This window comes from Nothobranchius furzeri, chromosome 17 (genome assembly GCF_043380555.1).
Source record: "Nothobranchius furzeri strain GRZ-AD chromosome 17, NfurGRZ-RIMD1, whole genome shotgun sequence".
NCBI classification, from domain to species: domain Eukaryota; kingdom Metazoa; phylum Chordata; class Actinopteri; order Cyprinodontiformes; family Nothobranchiidae; genus Nothobranchius; species Nothobranchius furzeri.
In genome coordinates this window covers 41,741,634-41,765,019 of record NC_091757.1, presented here as the reverse complement: position 1 = coordinate 41,765,019, position 23,386 = coordinate 41,741,634, and the positions used below count along the sequence as shown (strand labels likewise).

The following is a 23,386-nucleotide window of genomic DNA, read 5'->3' as shown; positions in this document are numbered from 1 at the left end:
TGAGAACTACACCTCCATGCTGCAGCAGCATTCAGTCAGAACAGGAAGTGAAACTTAAATGTAACTGCTGTTATTAACAGTCTAACAGATTTTAAACATTAAAACTCTCAACAGAAATAGTTCAGAAAGGAAATTAATAGATTCACAACTTTGTGTGAGATTTATTATTATAATTATTTATTGTGGCAGCAGCTGGTGTGGCCCACCACAGAGAAAGCTGCTCTAGCATGATGACTTTAATTATTCTACAGGTTATTGTTCAGCCTTCTGACGCTCACGCTCACGCTCTCTCTCTCTCTCTCACACACACACACACACACACACACACACACACACACACACACACACACACACACACACACACACACACACACACACACACACACACACACACACACACACACACACACACACACACACACACACACAAACACACAAACACACAAACACACACAAACACACACACACAACGGGAGATCTTGTCTCCTATCTGCTCCTCCAGAGGCAGCATGGACATGAGGGTTACATGGTGAGGGTCCCACAGGACAGGTCAGTGCAGTCACACAGCCCGAGCTGGAGGGGGACACTGAACACTGGTGCACCGCAGGGGTGTGTGCTGAGCCCTCTCCTGTACTCACTCTACACCTACGACTGCACGGCCACGAGAAACTCCAACATCATTGTGAAGTATGCGGACGACACCACAGTGGTAGGTCTCATCACCAACGACGATGAGACGGCCTACAGGGAGGAGATCAGCGCCCTGACCCACTGGTGTCAGGACAACAGTCTCACCCTCAACATCACAAAGACAAAGGAGATGATAATGGACTTCCGGAGGTGCAGAGGAATACACCCCCCCATCACCATCAACGGCGACGCTGTGGAGAGGGTGAGCAGTTTCCGATTCCTTAGAGTTCACCTGGCAGAGGATCTTACGTGGTCAGTGCACACGGAAAATACAGTGAAGAAGGCACAGCAGCGCCTCTTCTTTCTCAGAAGACTGAAAAGTTTTGGCATGAGCCACCGCATCCTCAGGACCTTCTATCGCTGTGCCATTGAGAGCATCCTCACTGGATGCATCTCCGCCTGGTATGGCAACAGCACCGCTTACAACCGCAAAGCTCTCCAGAGAGTAGTGCGGTGTGCAGAAAGGATTATTGGAGGTGAGCTTCCCTCCCTCCAGGACATCTATAGGAAGCGGTGCCTGAGGAAAGCGGGGAGGATCATCAAGGACTCAAGTCACCCCAGCCATAAACTGTTCAGACTACTTCCATCAGAAAGGAGGTTCTGCAGCATCCGGTCCAGAACCAGCAGACTGAGAGACAGTTGTTTCCATCAGGCCATCAGACTGCTGAACACATCGCAGACACCTCACCCTCACTACTGAAACTCCAACATTACACGCTCCATACTGTACATTAATGCCACAGTTTTGCACATACCAGCCTCTGTATATATTATATCTGTTATCTTATTGTTTACTTATTCATTTGTATATTTAGATTAGCCATTTTTATATTTTACATGTTTTTACATTACTGTATTTTTACAACGCTGTTGCTGTGAAGCTCGCACACAAGAATTTCACTCGCATGTACTGTACCAGTGTACCTGCACATGTGACGTGACAATAAAAGTGATTTGATTTGATTTGATTTGACACACACACACACACACACACACACACACACACACACACACACACACACACACACACACACACACACACACACAAAGAAGTACAAATTGAACAAATATCTGAGGACCTTAGACACATTACATCAGAGAATTGACTGCTTTTTAAATATTTGCCTGGTAGAAGAAGTTTATACAAGCTTTGTGAACCATAGTAACAACTTTTTAAGGTTATTTTAAACAATCACTCCCAAGTATGACACAGTGAGCAGTAAATTATCTCCGCCACTTGAGTTTACTGCTAAAATACGAATGCATATTCTGCAGTGCATTCATGAAATTCTCACTAAAATCCACGTAAAAATACATACACAGCCTTGACCTAACTAAAAACACTAAAACACTTAGAGCAAAAACAAGATAATAGATCGGAATTTTATCACTAAACTAATGTCTTTAAGTCCATTATTAACAAAATATCATAAGGAATCCACATGTTTAGGTTTTTGTGTTTAATCTAAGGAATAATGATTCCTCTGCTTTTACAGTATAGAGATTTACCAAGAAACAGGAGAGGAAACCTTTCCTGTAGGTACATGTGTGTGAGGGAGATATTGATAGATATCCACACTGTGACAAAAGGAGAGGGGGTGCAGGAAGCAGTAAGCCCCTGAGCAGGACATGATTGCAGTGTGTATCTTATCTATGTCAGGTCCTCCTGAGGCTAGTGGAGCCTAGCTGAGCGGAGCACAAGCGCTTCAGTGACCAGTCAAGCGTGTGAGGGTAATCTCCTCACTCCTTCAGTCTGCATCTCTCTCATTCATTCATTCTCTCTCTCTCTCTCTCTCTCCCCCCCATTTTTCCAGTAAGATGCCCAGTGGGAGGCAGCTGAGCTGCACACACCTGTCTCTCTCTCTCTCTCTCTCTCACACACACACACACACACACACACACACACACACACACACACACACACACACACACACACACACACACACACACACACACACACACACACACACACACACACACTTGTGGAAAGCAAGCCCAGGTGAGAGGAGACATCCCGGGCTAGATTACACACCAAAACCCTGCAGCTAGTTAATAGAAGAATGTGGAGCATGCTGTAGTTTAGCTATCTCAGGCTGCTCAGATCACAGGCTGCATTTTGAGACGTGTGTTGGTATGAACTCAGCTGATGAATGAGTGCAACTGAAGAGAAGTGCAAATGATAACTGTATATGAACATTGCGATGACTTTTTCACACGTTGGATTTGGTGGAGAATCTTTAGAAAAATACTTCAGTTTAGTGCGTTTACTGTAGAGAAACGCTGCACAAATATCCAACATAAGGTTAAAACTATTCAAACAGGCTGTTTCTGTGTCACTAAATCAAAAAAGATCGATCAAACTGTATTCAGATAGCGACCCACAGTGCGAAGACACGTATTGTCTTTTCTGGGTCATTTCTGCATGTCCAGTTTTTTGTGCAGACTGTGACGCCAGATGAGGTGTAGACATCCTGTATTGATGTCTCTACGAAATTTAGATATGGGCTAATTCTGGAGGTCATTGGGGACATCTCTTACTGCGGAGACATGAAGAAACGTCTTATCCAGGTGATCTCTGCACATCTTCTAACGTGATGCCGGCTGACTTATATTTTTCAAAGTCTTTTGGACATCCTGTATTGCCGTCCCCAGGACCTCCAGATATGGGCTAATCCTGCTCCAAATCAGGTCATTGTGGACATCCAAATAGAGGACCAAGTCTGCACGTCCTACAGATGTTCAAATTGGCCTTGGACCAAAGGACACAATATAGATGAGACCTTTGAAACAAATTCAGTGTGCAGCATTTTTCTACATTTACTCCTGGTTTTCTGCATATTTAGTCATTTTTCTAGTGAGTTTTGATAACATTTTATATTCATAGCTTACCAGTCAAAGTAATTTAAATGTATACTTTTCATTTTAATAGCTGTAACTATTTTAGGATCTTAAGAAAACAAGAGTTGTGTGTTTTGTAACCTCAGCGTGAGCTGCTTTTTCTCCCAGTGATTGATAGTCTTCCATTAAGCCCCACTGAGTGAGACTGGAGGTATTGTTTGCTGAAGTTTGATGGTTTCCTGATAAATGATGAGGCTTTTGACGATGCTCCACGTATCCTGTCTATTTGTGAAGGTGGAAAATGTCTGTTAAACCCAACGTGTGGACGTTCAAACCGAACCACACACACAAACACCCAGCAGGCAATCAGGGAGGAGAAAATTTAGTTCATGTCTACCTTTCTTTTTTCCATCCTTCGTGTGCCCGCCTGTTGGCTTTAACAACTCAGCCATCCCAATTAATTAGCCTGGATGTTGGAACTTCATTGAGATTAAGTGACTAATATCAGTGCTTGCTCACGAGAAAGACACTTTTCACGTCTGCCCAACAATCTGCTAAGTCAAGACACATGTGGTAAAGCAAGGCAAAAAGCCTGCAAGGGGTCCTCTCAGCAATGAAAAACAGGTGCTCTACTTTTTGGCCATGTAATACCCCATTTAGCCTCTGGAGCAGAGGTTATCCAGCTAATAGCTGCCTTGTGGTGCTTTGGGAAGAGCCGCGCACATGGCCGAAGTAAACATCTGGGAAAGATTGTACATACGTGCAACATATGCTTCAAGTTCAATTAAAATGAGGCCTTGGCACATTTATTAATCTTTTTTCCCCTCTCCTCTCTTGTTCTCTCTCTACTCGTCGAACTCTCCCCTACAGGCCTGAGCCATAAAAGAGGCCTCCTTTGACCCGTCCTTCATACTTACTCATACTATCTAAAGCCATTCCCTGTAAAAGACCTCACATCCAACCTAAAAGGCAACTTTGCCTAGCCTCCAGACTCTATTTGTTCTGCACTTACCCAGGTTGGAGGAAAAGAAAGACTATGTGTCAGACAGAAAGAATGAAAAAGCAGAAAAGGAGATGATTGAGGGATGGGGGGGGGAAGCATGCAAAGGGGAAAAAAGATGAGAAAACCTCCCTGCAGCTTAAATAAAATGCTAACAGTTGAGGGAAGCAGCAGATCAAAATGTATGAAGCCAGAGTTGGTAAATTGTAGCCTTTGTGGTGGCCGTGCTATCCAGCATCCCAGCCCTGTGTGAACAGAAAGCAAGACCTTCTTTTTAGAATAATCAGTTTGGCTCCAAATCTGGCTGCAGCCACACAAGCTTCCTCATTTCAATATAAAAGTCCCAAATGCATTTCATATAATCTGGAGCTTTTCAAATGGCTGTATATATTTTTTTTCCTTGAGAGGAAGTAGGAAATGCACTTAGAGAGGAGATGTAAGGAAAAGACATCCACTGGTGCACATCTTCAGTCTGTGCCCACCCCTCCTTCTTTACAGTCTTTGCAATCATGAAGCATTGCTTCTGCATCTCTGTGGGAGAGGATGTAATGCTCACATATCTTTGTGTGTTCATCACTGAACTGGCAGCCAGGCTGACTGGTGCTCCACTGGGATGAATATTCGGCCATCTGCACTATAGATGTGTGTTTTTACCCCTTTTTTTACACATGTCCACTTTGTAACAAAAACACCTTTTGTTTAGATTTTATTTTCCTGATAGAAAACATATTTTATTACTTATCATTAAATATATTACAAGAGTCCACCTTGCTCACTTTTAAATTGCTGCATCCGCTGAAGTTTTATAACACTTTGGTATGTTCTTGTCTGATCTTAGGTGAGCGTGAGGATCCTGATCAATGTTTATTATAGAACGAGTCAGTATGGCAGAAACTCCCGGTCTCTGATGTTAACTTACTTTCCACAGCTTTATGCTGTTTATGGCCCCAACTCTTTGGACCAGGAGAAAGAATAACTTCCTTCAGAAGCAGGAAGTGAGCTTCAAACCTCTCACCTCTGACTGGTTAACAGCAATGCAACATTGATGTGTGAACTCTCCCAATAGAACTCTCCCAATAGCCCATATTGTTGTGTGGATAACGCCAGCAGTTAGCTTCTACTAGCTCAGACGTGAAGTCTTCTCTCCTGGCTGCAAAAATTCCCACACCGGTTGTGAGCTAAGATGAGTCAGAGTGACCGATCGCATTTAAAAAAATAAGTAAAAACGGTTTCTCAGTGAACTTGCTCTTTAATAGCTTTACTTTTCCTACAGTGTGTCCTTTGCAAGGCGATTCTGTCCTGTAAAAAATTTATGAAAATGCATGAAGCAAACATCACACTGGGACCACATTTGTAAAGGCAATCCTAAATGACTCGGATGTGTTTTTAAATAATAATGACATCCATCGTCCTAGTCCTCAACAAGAGACTAACTTTTCATCTAACTTTGTTCTTGTTTCACACAGTTTAAAAATAACACACACACACACACACACACACGCACACGCACACGCACACACACACACACACACACACACACACACTTTATTTCATTTCAAAAGTGACACTTTTTCACAAAAAAAACAACAACTTAGTGATGCATAAAGAGCTAGATCATTTCAATTACCACTCCCAAGTGGACCGTTGACAAGGTTCTGCACTCTTTCCAGTGACATTTGTTTCAGTAGCGGTTCCTGCAACGTAACGAGCAGAGGCAGTAAAGCAGCCACCTGTTGCTACCTGATAGTGTCTGGACAAGCCCAGATGCTGTTTTACTGGGACATAAAGGCACAGTGAATGGAAGCTAAATTGCTAACTAAGCACTTTATGTGTGTGCATGTTCCCAGGAAGAAGGGTGTGAAGCACAATGTTAGTAATGCAAACTCAAGACGCCGTTGCACAAAAGGGCAGAGAATGCGAGGACAGCGACTGCATTCAATAAAAACAATAAACTACAAGGTGGGAATGTGCTGTGGATATTCTTTCAGAGAAAACTTTTTAAAAAGGTTAAAAGGTTGTGCAATCTGTGAACATGCGTTTGTGCCTCAGGCGGTGAGACTACGCTGAGCGGAGGAGGGGACAGGGAGGCGAAGACCGACTCATTTTGTGAGTCTGTTTGTGTTTCTGGTATGTGAAGCAGTGTCAACCCCTCCTGAGGCTGTTGTGTGTGTGTGTGTGTGTGTGTGTGTGTGTGTGTGTGTGTGTGTGTGTGTGTGTGTGTGTGTGTGTGTGTGTGTGTGTGTGTGTGTGTGTCCCAGTCAGACATGAGGCATAATTACCTTGTCATCTTTGTCAAAATCCTCATCCTCATCTTCTAGCAGGTCCTCCACCACTTGCTGATAGATGCAACAAAATGAGAGAGGGGAAAAAAGAAGGAAAACATTAAAAAATGAGATAAATGTTCGATAAACATCATCAGAAAAGCCAAAGAGGCACATTAAAGCTGATTGGTTATGCTTATGTTGGGTTAAAGTCTGTTAATGAGTACGGAGAGCATGAAGACATCACCACTATTGGATTTCTGATTACTTTGCATGTCAGAAGCTTCAGACTGGTTCTGAAATGGAATTTAATTTTAGAAGCGTTCTGTTGTTCAAACAAGTTGACACTTTTAGAAGTGTAAGCAAATGCTCTGGCTTTGAATCTCAGCAGGCTAAGGATTAAAGTCTATTCATGCACTCAAATCGCACTGCAAAAAAATACAAATCTTTCCATATGCCACCACGAAGGGAAAAGGCAGCAGCATCTTCTGATTCTGCTCTTCTGACCTCCTTAACCTTTTGCACTCGTCTGCCACCTTTACATTCACCTATCATTTCTCAAACACTCTAACAGAATGATGCTCCGTGAGAGAAGAGAGGAGAAGGAGAGAGCTTTGAGCTCAGAGTGAAAGTCACAAAGAACGGCAACTATTTGCTTCAGTGAAGCACAACCGATGAAACTAGAGCCGGTGTTACTCTGGAGCCCCGAGACGCCGAGAGACACGCGGTACAACACGAAGAAAAATGACTTGCCTTGAAACGTAATCGCATGCACACATTAGAAACAACAAACACTGCAAGTTTTATGTTTTCATGTTCAGAAATAGACATTTTACATAATAAAAATGCTAAAATCCACATTTAGGTGTAAAAGTATTGAAAAAACCGACTTGTTTTGAGTTAATAACATAATTTAAGCTAGATCATAGTGTTTTTGTGTGTGTTCATGGTTTCTGCAGATTCTGGGTAAAATCCACAGGTCGCCTCTGCTATGTGTCCACCCTCTGTCCGTCAATCAGGCATCATCGCTGCAAGGTCATAGTCTTCCTCCCAATTTACATGAACAAACACTCGTATTATAAGCCCAGTGGTTAGCCTCAGAATTTATCCCAGCCTCTCTACAAACCTCCATCATGCCCTGACTTCCCCACAACCTCCACCACCTCCAGAACCCGTTTGGAGACGTCCAAAACATCATTACTAAACAAGACAATGGCCTTTGTCCCTTTTTTTTTCCGTCGGAATAAAAGGGAGGAAAAACTATGTGGCGGCTGACATAAGCCTCTTATGTAAATGCAGCTTCCCACACAAACAAAGAGTTCAGAACAGCAGAGTTGAGAGGGTAGAATCAATAGTGTGTGTGTTTGTGAGTGTGTTCTATCAATAGCTCAGAATCACTTGGGTAAAGTGTTGAGCATGTATGCACAGAGCTTCACATTTTAACTCACTGAATAGCAAGTGGTTATTCCCGGTTCACAGTCTAGACAACTGTTCACAACCGGCAAACTCTTTATTGATAGAAAATAGACCAGACACAACATTAAATTAGCACCAGAAAGGGATTTCTCACTCAAAGATTGCTTTTACATGATGCCGTAAAATGAAAGACTTCTTTAACTGTTCAAAAAAGACATTATGGTTCCTCTGAAGTCTATTCATGCATGCCAGCGTACAATCAGAATAAAATCCTCCACACAGAGGTTTTGCTAGGATACGCCTGGCACAAGCTCCAAACTTTAAACAAAGCAATGAGCTTGCTGGAAAAGCATGACCTACAGAGACAGGGAGAGTGATAGAGTCGTTTTTCTCCGGCTCTGCTCTGCTCGCTCCCTTCCATTGCCTCTGGTTACAGAGGAGAAGTCATGTTTCCTGCAATGAGACACAGTGTAAAATTAAAAAATAAAACCGCACGGTACGTGTCATCTGCCCTGAAGAGTGCCACGGCTAAATGCACACACTGGAGCTAGTGTTTCAGTGGGGGGGAGGGGAGGGATATAAATTACCTCAGCGCAGACGATGAATTGCAAACATCTTCTCTACCTATTCCTTTATTCCTCCCATTCTTTCCTCCTTCTGAGACCGGTTTGGTGTGTGATATCATTTATCTGTTTGTCTCAACTTTATCGTGTTGTTTAAATAACTATCATTAGAGCACGGCGACACCAAAGCCTTGCTGCCAACAGCCTCATGTTGGGTTTGCATAGGGCAGAGCCGCTCCACTCCGTTTGCTACACATGGAGTTGGGGATTAATATTCAGACCAATTCACAGGATAGAGAGATGATGCAGGGTATTGTTACAGAGTACGCCGAGAACTGTAAATGCATGCAGCAGATAGTGACAACATAAGTCGAATGCAAAACCTGTAAGTGAGTACAGTGACACTGACAATTACTTTAACACTGACAGTACACATGCACTTGTTTGGCCTTTGCTAAGACCCAAGTGCTGGTTTGAAAACATAGCCTACTGTATGTCTCAACTGTACTGATGCTTTTCCTCTTTGACTGCAGCTGTCATCGGGCCAAAATACTGTCTGCAAAGGAAGAATAGGTGCGTTACTATGCTCACTATGAAAAAGAAAATGTCTGCTAGTGGCATGTAGAGTTTTTGAGGTGTTTGCAGGATTTGTTATTGAACCACATTTTGCGTGCTCTGTAGACACTCTAAACTTGAAAAAAATATCCATTCATCAGTTTTGTCAGTGTTTGGTTTTAGGAATTGCATGTTTAAAATGATCTGTTTCAAAAAGTCCCTGTCTGTGATGTCACAAATGGGGAAAATATCGTAGAACCACGTCTGACATATCAGATATTGGAGCTTAGTTTATAGCAGCCTGAGTGGCGGATGGGTGGGTTTCTTTAAGGTTGAATATGGAACACGGACACTCTGGCGAACCTTGGTGTTCAGAGGTGGCATTGCAACAAGAGGACTAATTTTCCAGCTGTTGGGATGTTGGTTCACTGCTGACACGTTTCAGCACCATGGTCAGAGACAAATCGTACAGGATAAGGACTCATTTCTACTAATGTTTATTTACAGTATTCACCGTTAGAACATCTTCTGGGCTCAGAATCAGCTGCTTGACTTGTCAAGTCTGCCATTTTACACAACCCCAGCCTCGCTTTTAACACAACAATGCCCTCTAATGGCTGGTGGATGTAAACATAAATTCAGTGTCGTGCCCCCCAAAAAAAGATTATTTATTTTGTTAACTATAGCTTTTTAAGGAGAAACTGTACATTCATTCGGCACACCTCTAAATGCCCCGTGGATGTATCATGTTTTATACAGCTTTTTATTCAAATGTTCCATATTCTAACTTTAAAGTGACAGAGCCCTGAAACGACTCATTCTGGAAGGTACTGAACCTGTCAAGAATGAAACAGCAGAAATTGCTTCATGTGAGAAGGATTTAGTGCAAAGAACGTCATGAATCTGCTTGGTATCAACCACAGAACTATTATAACTGAAGAAAACAATCTAAATATGTCCCCATAATTAAATAAATAGATGTTTGTCATCCTTGCCAACCCAGACTCCATGATCATTTACTGAATGCAAAGCCTTGATTAATAAAATATTTTCATATCCTTACATTTCAAGTTAAAATGTTGCTTAAATTGTTATTTCCAACTATAATATTTATTACTCAATTAAGGAATGCTCATTTGCAACTGATATCCAAAAATCTGCCTTAGGTGTGTTTAAGTAAAAATAAACCTATTAATAAAGAAGATGTGGTATTTCTGCATCTTGATTTATTGTGCGAGATTACAATGTTCCTGAAAACGAACTGTGCAGAAATAAGTTTGTCAAGAACTGTTCTTAAAGGACCTGCCAGCATGTAACCGACAGTGCAACAGCACCCCTAGTGTGTTTTCAAGGACAGAGAGCTTGATCTGAAGGGTGCTGAGGGTATAACTGTGATTCTCTGCTTTCAAATACACAGTTTTGCAGTGTGATGATGAGTATGACAGGATATATAATCATAATATATTCTTTCTTTGGATCATTGTCATTTATGTAGAATTTCCATTTGTCCTTTTCTAAAGGTTTACTCAAAATAGACTTAAAATAGGAGAAATTTTTAACACGACTATTTCAAAACCCCCAACTGACTGATAAAGTAGTCACATTTCACTCTACAAGTTCTACATTGGACAGTTAAAGAAATAAAACTAAAAAAAAAACATTTTGTTTAGAGTTGATACATTTTTATGAGGTGAAACTGAATGGAAGCGGTCTGGATCAATGAGCTGTGTGCAGACATCCACTCCAGTGGGGGAAAGTAAAACTCTACAATCTGAACTGGTAACAACATCATTTTCACTTTACCCTCTGAAACGCCTCTCTCGGCTCACACCTCTTTCTCCCTGACCGCATCGAGTTCCACCATTTCCCCTCCTCACCTTGCCAATGACAGCCCCGGGGAGAACTGATGCTAAAGCAGACAACCAGGTGAACACGAAGATCTACTTTTTCCTCTCCCTTTTTCTCTCCCATTCCCCCATCCCTCCCTCCATCCGTCCTCCTGCTGTTTTTCCTCTTTGATACGTGAGGCGGTCTAACCTCTCCAGCTGCTGAGGTTTGGCATAGTGGCTGGCTGGGGGATCTCAAGGCCCTACTTGGTATGCACTGTCCGTGTGTGTGTGTGTGTGTGTGTGTGTGTGTGTGTGTGTGTGTGTGTGTGTGTGTGTGTGTGTGTGTGTGTGTGTGTGTGTGTGTGTTGTCTACACCACCGTTTCCACTAGCTTAGGGAAGAGCTGTGTGTTTGATAAGGCTGAGCCAAGCTGACCCCGCATGGGCCCTTCACAAGCTGTCAAGAGCCGTGGCCCTCAGAGGGGGGCCCTTCCTTCTGCACTGCCTGAGCCAGGGCTCACCCAGTAGGGGGCTGGATGGGGTTGGAGCTGTGGTGCTACTGAAGCTGGAGGCTGTTTGGTAGGGGGGCGAGAAGGGTGGCTATAATTTTATGAAAGGAACCACACATTTGCAAGCGTTGGCAAAGATTTAAGTTTCAGAAATAGTAACGCATCCCTGCTGTATTTGCTCATGTGATGGAAAACGTTTTGGCTGAGATTAAGCAGCTTTTCAAACAAAATTATAATTCTGAGGGTGTATTGATGAAATGCTTGACCTTCTCTGACAGATCCTACAGATTTGTTTCACTCAGCTGTGTGAAAAACAAACTGGAGCATCACATCAGAAGTATAAAGTCACAAACAGCAACAGTGGATGTGCCAAACAGACGAAACAACAACAACAACAACAACAAGCACTTAGACAGAAACCCCAAACTGCTGAAGAGCAGATGAACTTATAAGGGTTCAGCGTGATGAAGGGAGTTAGACAAATGGAGGGAGGAGGGGTGGCATGATGAAAAGGGAGACTGGGAGGATTTTGCTGCGGTGTCCCTGATGCTCCCGTCCCGCTTCAAACTCTGCCCGCTGCCTGTCTTTCTGCCTGCCAGCCTGCCATCCTATCTGCCAGTTTAGCAGGAGACAGAGAGGCAGCGAGAGGAGCAGAGATGAGCGGCGCTGATGCCGGGGCGGCACGGGGGAAATCAGCGGGGCACAGGCGCTCCCAGTTAAAAGTGACATGACCTTTTGATTTTGTCACCTGTCACCAACTGCCATGTCTGACTCTGCACAGAGGAGTGTCTGCCATCCACCGCGGCAGCTTCCCTCAGCCTCCGTCTCGTCGCTGCTCTGTCTCTCAGAAAGCCTCTCTGTCTTTTCCTGTCTCCTGCTCCCACTCCATCTCCTCTCCTCATTCTCCTTGTCTTTCCAGAGTTTTATTCTCCTGGTGGTGGAGGTGGGGGAGAAAAGTGGAGGTGTGACTTCCTGAAGGAGACGGGGTATAATAGGCAGAGCATTTCCTGATATTTACTCTCCTCTACCTGTGTTCTCCGTGCCCCTTAATGAGGGCAGATGTCAAGACAGAGAGTGTTCAGAGACGCGGGGAAGGTGTTTGAGATGCAAAATCAGGAAGAAAGTTGAATGTATAATAATGGCAATGAGGTCTTGTACTAAAAATGATAAAATGTTCAAATAGTCTTGGAAACAAATTAGATTTTTACACGAATGGTTTCAAGCAAGGCTCATGTCATAGTAGGATTAAAACAGTGACAGATAACAAGCTCTATCAGGAATGATAAACATATTTGTTTGCATCAGAGTGCTAACACCAGAGCGAGTAGAAAATGGTGGGTTTTCTTGCTGCTGGAGGCACGTTTCTAAGTATGAAGTATCTTCAGGCCATTAGGGTCTCCTCTTCCGTAATAGGTTGGTGGATCCAATGGATGAATCAGTGTAATGGTCTGAAGCAAGGGATAAAGAGGATGGTCCTCCAGTGTGACGAGGCCTAATTGCCCGTCATTCTGTGGTGGAAAGAGACATCACCATGTTCCGTATGTACCCTCTGTAACAGCCTGCGCCGAAGCGAACACCTTTATAACATCTGGTTAGGGCTTTCTGGGCCAAGAGAACAGCGAGGAGGGATATCTGTGGGGATGTGTCCCTGCCTGTTAAACTAGCACCCACCATACACTCTAAAAATTAAATGTTGAATTTACTTAAACAAGTTATGTTCACTGGTGCAATTAGACCTTATTTCTTAAACGTTAAATGTAATATACAATCTTATAGATTGTTATGTTAAAAGTAAATGTATTTACTATTCATATCCAAGGAGCAAGTTAATGTAGAAACCGCTTCTTTACTTGTTATGTTTGAAATACGATCGGTCACTCTCAGTTTCACATTCAGGAGGAACTTAAAAACCTGTTTCCTGTATTAGCCCCCGAAATAAAACACAAGCGACCGGGTCAGAAAAAGCCACACAGATCTACGTCTCGCTGTAAATTAGCATTCGTGGACCCACGCATCCTGGCTCATGACCGGGGATGGCTGTGTTTATTTTTGCAGCCTGGAGTGAGCAGAGTACGCCTTGACTAGCAGAAGCCAAACGTTAGCTTTAGCAACTCCACAACATGGCAGACCTCCTTCATGCTTCTATTATTTGTGGAGATAAAACATGCACGTTACAGAGTAAACGGAGCCAGTGGAAGAGTTTGATTGCTGTTAGCTAATCAGACACAAGGTATTCAATAAGGTCACACACACTGGTGTGTGGTGAAATTTGTTCTCTGCATTTGACCCATGCCCTGAGGGAGCAGCGAGCTGCAGATATAGACGTGCTTGGGAACTATTTGGTGGTTCAACCCCCTAAGCAAACCCCTTCATGCTGTGTGTGGAGGAGTTGAGTCCCATTTTAAAGTCTTTGGTATGGCTCGACCGTGGATTTGAACCCACGATCTCCCAATCTCAGGGCAGAGGCTCATACCACTAGGCCACTCAGCTGTATCGTGAATCATATCGTACCGGAAATACTAACACGTAAGACCCCAAATCTTGCCGTTTTCTGACCCCCACTCCTCCAGCTAACTTCTACTTCCTGAAACAAGGGCGCCAGAGCTTTTTACCCACAGAAAACAACTCATAAGTCCTTCATTGATACTAGAAGCTTCAGAAAATGTGTTAAAATAATCAGTGAATGGGAGCTTCAAGCAACTAAGTTTAGTGGAACCACTTAACATAATTTGGTTTAATTTTTTAGAGTGTAGTAAAGCAGAAATAACAAAACGCTGTTATGAAACAGCCGTCTTCTGTGTGATCAAGCATCAAGGTGATCTCTGCTTTAGAAAAATAAATTCTCACCCTCCTCCCAAAAGGCTTGCCTGATTACCAGCTCTGAGTGTCCAAAGTAAAACCTTCAACGAGAGCCTGAAGCCCCTCTTGCTTGTTTCAGGGAACATGCATGTGGCACACGGTCATCTGGCAGTGTAAAAGAGTCAGCGTTCACAGGTCAGAGAGCTACAAGATAAGAGGAGAGGTCAGAGACCTGACCGGTGCAGAGCCTCCTTTAATCGCTGTTTATAGGACGATCTGACTCCTTAGCAGGTACTGGTCAAGGTTGGGGCTAGGGTAAGAAGCGCTGATTCGGGATCTGTTTGCAAAGCAGCATGTAACCACACAGCAGTCAGTGACCCTGAGAGGAGAATCACTGCGTGTGGAGAACACTGTGTTTGTTTACTCGCCATAGACAGGGTTATGGACTGTGGCTGAGGTGTAAAACCAGGGAAGGGTCGGAACGTTGAACCCATCGGGTGATTCAAGGCCAGTTCATTAAGAAGTCTGTACTCAAATGAACTATTTTTTTGTTGTTTCTCTCAATTGTCCCCCTCCCTTTTCCTCTCCAAGCCTGAGAGGGAGTTCAGCAAAGATTCCTTTAGTATTACCCTCACCCCAGACTGCTGGAAAACCGCCGTGCTCCAGATGCTAACCCCTGCTCAGCCCAGCACAATGCTTTAATTTGGTGTGTTGTTTAAAGTAATTAGAAATCATTTCTTTCCCCTCTGTTTTCTTTTCTGTCGCCCCAGTTCTCTGCCAAGTGCAGGGGGGAACTTTTGCCAATGACTTCAACCTGATAAAGAAAAGGAATCCAGAGGACTAGAGAAGGAAGTAGAGAACCACAAATACACTCGATGTGATCGATCCTCCACCTCTCCACAGACCACTGACTGGGAAAAAGTGGAAACAAACCGAGACAGGATTCAGTGGATTCTTGTCAGAGTTCAAGTGCTTCTAAAGCCTTAAAATAATGAATGAGAACAATCTACTTTACTTGGTTCTGTATGTGCAGGTCTAGATATATGATAATATCGTGACTGAAAGATGACGAGATCTAATAACGGAGCAAGCAAAAATGCCGCCAACACATTTTCTTTTATTTTTATAAGGTATGACTTTTTTGTGGAGCCCAACAGCAGCAGGAAGCTGTTAATTTCTCCACTTGTAGGCATGCAAAGGATTTCTGCACAACTTTACCAAATGCAACCTCAACTCTTAGAGAAATGTGTGTTGGAATGCAAGCTATCATCAATCCCTTTATTACAGTTGAATTTTGACATATGAATAAAACAGAAAACTGTTCAAAACCACCGTGCTGCACAAAGAACCTTCTGTGTTAATGAATGATGGGCAAACCTGCACTGCATTTGCTGATGAGACACACACTAACGCTATCCCCTTTGCTTTTCCTGAGTATTTTTCTCTGACAGTTTCACCAGAAGTCGAAAACAGCTTCTCCACAAACCCAACACCACCACTGCTCCTCAAATGCCAACTTTCTATCCTGTCACAATGCAAGTTTTCCTGAAAACGGCACACTTCTCATGTCAGAAAATAGAAACTTCTATTGGATCGAATATCCGCAGAGCTGTTATGATTTAAAAGTGCACAACCTTAATGAAATGTTAAGGCAAATGACAAAAATGTGTCTGAAATCATCAAGTAAATATTGGAATGAATGCTGGAATAACCACACAGCTGTAATAACTCAGTAAATATGTCAAAAAGATAATAATAAATAAACAAAATAGAAAAAATACCTAATGTTTGCATTAGCTGGTGGTAGATATGCTCGATAACAGGCATGTGCAAACTTTCATGCCTTATTTTATCTAAAAAGTGCACATGTGGACAAATCAAGCTGGGTTTAGTTTCAAACAGGGGGGGGGGATTCATTTTTCACTTATACATTTTCTCAAGCAATGTTGCCATCCACAGGTAACAACAGGAACTGCAAGTCTGTTTTTTACAAATGCATGCTTTTGCATGTAAACATACATGTTTTGGTGTAAACATCATATTTACAAATTAGGATTTTAAAATGTTTCGACAGTTTTTCATTAGAAAGTGTAATTATCTCACTTTTATTATTTTAAGATGATCAAAGATGGTCTAAAAAAAGAAGATGAGCTCCAGCGTCTTACCAGATCTGCATTGTTTGTCGTTCTTCAGTGCACAACTAATTCCATTTTTATGTGGAACATCACAATGACCGACAGCTATTAGATTTGGTTTATCTTAATGACTAAATTTAATACAGCTTCGAAATCCAATCCAATCTAACCAAAAAATTCCTTAGGAAGGGATAAATACACGTATAGAAGACGAGAGCACCAGAAAAATCTGAAGTCTCTTAACGGGTTATTTCCGACTGAGTCTTGGAAGAAGGCACTTATTAAAATTAATCACTTCATTGTTCACGCTCACTCCACAGTCCGGCTCTCACTCTCTTTTCACTCTCTGCGCTCCAAATGTGCCTGGCCATGATTAAAACATGTCTGTTTCTCCATGACATTGCTTTGACATCATTTAATTGGTATAAGAGATAAAAAATAAATGAATTAAATAAATATACCACCAGGTAAGTGGCGTAACATAGCTCAAGGTGACAGCCTATTATTTCTCCCTTCTCTTAGGCTCAAAGAAGGCAAAGTGAGAAATGTGGGATGCGGCGAGAATGCAGCTCCTTGTGTGGCAGATGGAGTTTTTCATTAACAAAAATTGGCAGATAGATTTTTTTCCTCTCTTTTTTGATAAAATTTAAATTCTGATTCTGCTCAAAGTTTAGAAGTACAGTTTCATGAAAAGGTGTCCTCTCAAATTTCTTCAGAAGAGCATGCTGGTCTTTTGTTCATCTGTGCATCTGCACTGATTATGATGATATCACGTCCAGAAGGCATTTTAATTAAAAGTAATAAATGAATGTAACTGACGTTTAAAATAAAAATAAAGGAGTGCAGGGGCGACTCACCACATCTTGTCTCGTATCCTTCCCCGAAGCGAAGAGAATGTAGTTCCAGGCCAGAGGAAGCAGCAGAGCCAGAGGAATCATATAAATCTCAAAGTTCCAAACAACAATGATGAAAACCTATCAGAAGAGAAAAGAAACAAACTAATGAAATGAAAGAAAAGTGCAAGTATTTATTTTATCTCCCCTAAACAGTGCTCGTGGCCATGAGTGATTTTGGAAAAAAGAAAGGTCATTTCAGAAGCATTCAGGTGCAGAAACGTGATTTCCATGGAAGAAAGCTTAAAAATAGGGTCATTGTTCTATAAAGCAATGAGCTGAGGGTTGACATGTTGACCCTCGAAGGTTTTTGGGATTTCAAGCTGAAGAGTAGGACAGTGAGGAGGATGAATTTGAGCCGTCAGACCTTCTTTCCAACACGCCAATCATCCCAGAGTCTGAGGTCATGTATCGTTTCAGATGCAGACCATCAAAGACGACCCTTCAGAGCTCAGCCTCGAACTCGAGACTCTGACCTGGAACACCCCACAACCCGAGTCCCTAACCTTGTCACTCCAAGCCCCAATACCCTCTTCTCCTCCTCCAAAAGACTCCTGCACCCTCTCTCTAACCTTCTTGCACCCATCTGCCAAAACCATCACCTCCATGCCTCCCCTCTCATCACGGAACAAGGAGAGCACCATCTGAAAATTAACCTTTCCCTAAACCCGTATTCTTGCTTTGAAGGGGCTCTTTAGCATGTCGGTAGAAGATATCTGTGGGAAAATAAAATAGCTAATTATGATAGCTTGATATTTTCCAGCATTGTTGTGTCAATTGTTGATAACAAAGTTGGAGAAGAGCGTGTGTGTGTGTGTGTGTGTGTGTGTGTGTGTGTGTGTGTGTGTGTGTGTGTGTGTGTGTGTGTGTGTGTGTGTGTGTGTGTGTGTGTGTGTGTGTGTGTGTGTGTGTGTGTGTGTGTGAGGGAATAGCATCTATCAAAAACAACCGGAACATAAGAATATTTATCTTTGTACTGGTATGTTTAGTAGATTACGCAGGACTGATAAAACCTCTGCAGCAATTACAATAAATGCTGGAAATGCCCAGCGTGCTTAACACTCATTTTTATCTAATTCAAGTGCAACAAATCCATTATTTTAGGGAGAAAAAAAATCAAAAATAATGATTTTGTGAGGAAACAAATCCCTGTTTAGGAAATTATTTCGATGGTAAACTTTTAAGAGAGGTAAAAATTGAGATTATTACTGCATAAAGCAAATTTATTGGTCTGTGTAGCAATTAATTTATCCTGTTAGCTGAACAGTGCTGACAAGACGGTGAAGAAGCCTCATAATCAACAATCAGACTGTTTGGTTTCTGTGTGTGAGACGAGCGCCACAAACATCAAGCTCTTCATTATTTCTGCAGCCTGAGGTTAATGTGAATATGAGGTTCAACAACTGAGCGCTCACAGGGGCAGCTGTTTGTGTGGCGCCCTCAGCCCAGAAGGATCCGAGGATCGTTACAGAGCCGCTCCTCCACGCGGAGAAACCTTCACCAGCTCTCATCAAAGTTTGGGGAAGAAAAGAAGAGTTTAAAACTTCATGGAAAATTAACTAAAGACCCAGAGTCTCCCAAGTAAACGTGTAAATTAATAAAGCGGCACACGTGTATTTTTATATGAATGTGATGCTCAAAGCTGCACTTCTTCTACAAACAAAAACCTGAATGGTTTTGGCACATCGACTGAATCTCCCAAAACAACTCAGATCTCAGCTTCTCACAGTAGCTCTGTGATACAGCTGTGAAGGGAGAAGCAAACACTTCAATTATTTATTGTTTTACACAAATCACTAAATCATTTGCAAAACTGAAATACAAGGAAAATTTTCATGCAGGCACCAATTTTGCCCAGAAAATATTAGAAACGGATCCATCGTGATTAAACCTTAAAAGCCTGATGATCACCAGAACAATCTGTGACTAGACGTGTAACAAAGGTGCTGAAACAAAGCAGCTCATCCCTTTTAAAGTTATTCTGGTCGACTCTATAAATAACACCAACAAACGTGCTGCTATAAATATAACCTACAGCAGTCGTGCGTTTCTGTGTAAACATAATGTCTCGTATTGCTGTTATCACGCATCCAAAAAATAATTGTATCCACTTTACTGATTTGTAGTCAAACTGAAAACCTTTATGCCTTTTTTTGTTTTGTTTTTTAAGCCTCTCTTTTTGTGTGTGTACGCACACCTGGGGTTGTTTAACTTGTCATCCCCCTTCTTTTCCTCCTCCGTTTGCATCCAAGGGGGAAGTTTTGACTGGCAGCGAGAGAAACCGGACACCCGCGCTCAGCTGTGACTAGCCCTGTGTCGGCTCTGAGCCCACCGGCTGGACGGTGGGGCCCTTCGGTGTCTGGGCCTTTCCACCAGGACGTCGGCAGCCACTGCCACCCCCGTCGCTCGCCACCCCAGAGAGGAAGCTCCTCAGCCTGAAGAGATGGGAGCGGGAAGGAGCCCGCTGTGGATGTCAGTGGCCAGAGAAAGATGGAGCGGGGGGGGGGGGGGGGGGGGGGGGATAAAACTATATAAACAAATGGAGAAAAAGAACTAAATGAAGTTTCAGATGGGAATAAGTAGATCACCCTGTGGTCAGATGTGTATAGACTAGGTATGGGCATACCACGGCTCGCATGCTGCATACGGCCCGTTGGGATTTTTAATTTGGCCCGCCGGAATTATAGTACATGGTGTTATTAAACCTAAATTGTCATTTTCCCTACAATGCCTACTGTTCTCCAGTAGATGACGCATTCCAAATAGCCCGAATCAGAGAAACAATCGGAAGTCGAGTCTCCGCCATTATTTTGGTAGTCAGACACACGCAGATATGTTTAAATTTGTTTATTGCCAGACAGAGTCAGGCCCTGTGGAGCATGAATTTGAAAATAACCAGCTGGAATTGGAAGATTTTTCTTTTGTGACCAGTTCAAGGAAGACTGGGAGGATGTGTGTAGTCATCAGCTGTTCTATTAGCAACAGAAAACTCCAGATTTGGGGAAAAAAACTGCATGCAAGAAACGTGCTCTGCAACGATGACTGTCCATGTTGTAAATAGCACGGTTTCCACAAATTTCATGGGCGTCCCGAGGACCAAGGTGTTGGCCACAAGAATATAAACAGAAAGAACTTCGTTCCAAACAAAAACAGCACAGTAAGCAATTCACATCAAACCACATTAACTAGCATTCTGAATAGCAAAGCTAACACAAATCTAGCTATCACTACTAGCTAACTGCGCAACTCTTATCAGTTTCTAAGCAGGTATATTGAGTAATATTCTGTTTCCTCTAATACTTTGGCTAATCAAGTGCAAGTGAGAAGTGCAACAACGATCTGCCTCTTGGTCAGATCGTCGTGGTAAATGAGAATGAGTTCTCAATCAACTTCACTGGATAAATAAAATAAAAAATAAAAATATTCCCAAATGCACAGGACTTATTGTCCATTATGAGAGTACTAAACAACCCCAAATACAGGGTGGTTGTTAAACAGAGCATTACATAATTTAAACGTAATTTTCTATTTTCTGTCATCCACAAGGTGGCGCTCTACACAAATCGCTCACTGAATCTGTCTACGTTGGACTTATTCTTTTTCATGCTTTTCCCCTTTTACGCTTTCATAAAAATGAGTCGTCCGAAGAAAAGAAAGGTGGACAGTGAGTGTCGAGTTTTCAATAAAGAGGGGACAACAAAATATTTTTCACTGAATTTCAATCAACAGCTGTTTGTTTGATATGCCAAGAAACAGTCGCAGTATTCAAAGAATACAATATCAGCCGTCATTTTTCCACAAGGCATGCTAACTACGCTAGCAAGCTATCAACACAAGAATGAGCGGCTACTGCTGAGAGGTTGACAGCTGATTTACAGACTCAGCAAAACTTTTTTTGACGACAAACTACGATTCAACAGGCAAGAGCTAAGGCAAGTTTTTTGCTAGCATTCCAAATAGCAAAGGCTGGCAAGCCTTTTTCAGAAGGCGAGTTTTTAAAAGAATGCATAATGGAGACTGCAGGTATTTTGTGTCTGGAGAGCAAAGACAAGTTTGAAAAGGTTAGTGTATCACGCAGGACTGTGACTCGTCACGTGGAACTAATTGATGAAGACATAGCCAGCCAATTAAACGAAAAGGCGGAATCCTTCAATTTATGTTCGCTGGCACTGGATGAAAGTAATGATATAAAAGACACTGCTCAGCTCCTTATTTTTATTCGGGGGATTAACGAGCATTTTGAGGTAATGGAGGAGTTTTTGGCCATGGAGTCCCTGAAAGGACAAACCCGGGGAGAGGACCTGTTTGACCGGGTGTCGGCTGCCATTGAAAGATTGAAGCTACCTTGGAGTAAGCTTGCCAGCGTCACCACGGATGGATCACCTGAAAAGAATCCACGATAAAGTGAAAGAGGAAAACCCTGAACATGATGTTATTTTCCTTCACTGCATCATTCATCAGGTGTCTCTGTGCAAGTCAGTATTGCAGCTTAATCATGTAATTAATCCAACTGTAAAACTTGTTAACTTCACACGAGCACGGGGAACCCAGCATCGTCAGTTTATTGCATTCCTAGAGGAAACTGATGCAGATCACCAGGACCTGCTTTGCCACTCTCGTGTCCGCTGGTCAAGTCTGGGCAAAGTGTTGCAACAAGTGTGGGAGCTGAAAGAGGAGATCAGTGCATTTCTGGTGGTGGTGGTCAAAACTGACTGTGATGAAGCCAGTGAGAATTACTGATGGATCTGAAAAGGGGAAGAAGTATATGGTTAGGTGGGCATGCGTCAAAGGATGATAATTATTACTTGTGAAAGATTTTTTCTGCTATAAATGCAGTTATTTTTTCAAAAAATCGTTGCATATTAATGTTTTACCACAAAGGCTGTTCACAGTGAAATGAATGTGAGTTTCCCTACTGTGCTATGTGGAAAAAAAATAAGTATTTTGAAAATAGTTTGTACAAAAAGGGGGTAGAAAACTAGCAAGCTGACTGTGTTGTAGCCGATGAGTCACTGATGGATCACCATCTCTGAAAGGGGGAGGAAGTACAGTATATGTCAAAGGATAGAGTGTTTATTTACTGTTAATAAATGCAGTTCTTTTTAAAAAAAACTTGAATTTTAATGCTTTACTACCTAGTAAAGGTAAACCCTTTTATGCAATGATGTTTCCTTGTAATTTGTATTAGCCTACTTCGCACAAACACTATCCATCTGCTCCTGGGTTTGGCCCTTCTGTCAAATTTTTGAACCCATTGTGGCCCACAACTCAAAACGTTTGCCCACCCCTGGTATAGATGATGCTTCTTTCATTTACTCTTTATAATACTGAACTTTTATTTTATTTTGTAAGATTCTTAAACATATATATTTCTTTTTGTCAAATCTGTAAGTCCATTAAAAACATTTGATGTGAAATAGAATTTTGGGTGTGTTTCCCACTATTTGATTTTGTCACAACTAATGGAGACGAAACAAATTCAGAAATAAAAGAACCAATTTACCTTCATCCAACAAGTCGAATGTGTCTTTTTTACATCACGGATAAAAAGAGCCGTCGGTACTTTTTCATTAACTGAGCTTCAACACTAGTTGTTGCAATGCTCAGATATTTTTAAAGCAAATTAAAACATCTTCTGCTGCCAAATGTACAAAAGAAACATTTGAACTGGGCTAACTCCACATCTGAGCACAAGATGAGATTCAAACAGCTCGAATTATTCAAACTGACAATTAAAGAAATAACAATAATAACAGCAGCTTAGTTTGGAATATTCTGAGCTGAAACACCAATATTCAAATCCAGTAAATTTAATTATTTTGACACGTTTCTGTGGTCGAATTTCAACTGTTTTCACTTTCTGTGACAAAAAAACAATAAAATGGTTAAAAGTGTTAAGA

The 23,386-nt window shown here is 42.1% G+C and overlaps 1 protein-coding gene across 2 annotated transcripts in view; it reads right to left on the bottom strand.

Annotated features, from left to right (window-relative positions):
- Nucleotides 1–23,386, bottom strand: part of mctp1a (multiple C2 domains, transmembrane 1a) — a 189,247-nt gene that overhangs the window by 34,406 nt on the left and 131,455 nt on the right. For both annotated transcript variants that reach the window (XM_070546081.1, XM_070546082.1), the window contains 2 exons: nt 17,451–17,567; nt 6,808–6,864 (listed from right to left, as the gene is read on the bottom strand). In XM_070546081.1, the coding sequence (XP_070402182.1) occupies nt 6,808–6,864; nt 17,451–17,567 (174 nt within the window). The remainder of the gene's footprint in view (nt 1–6,807; nt 6,865–17,450; nt 17,568–23,386) is intronic.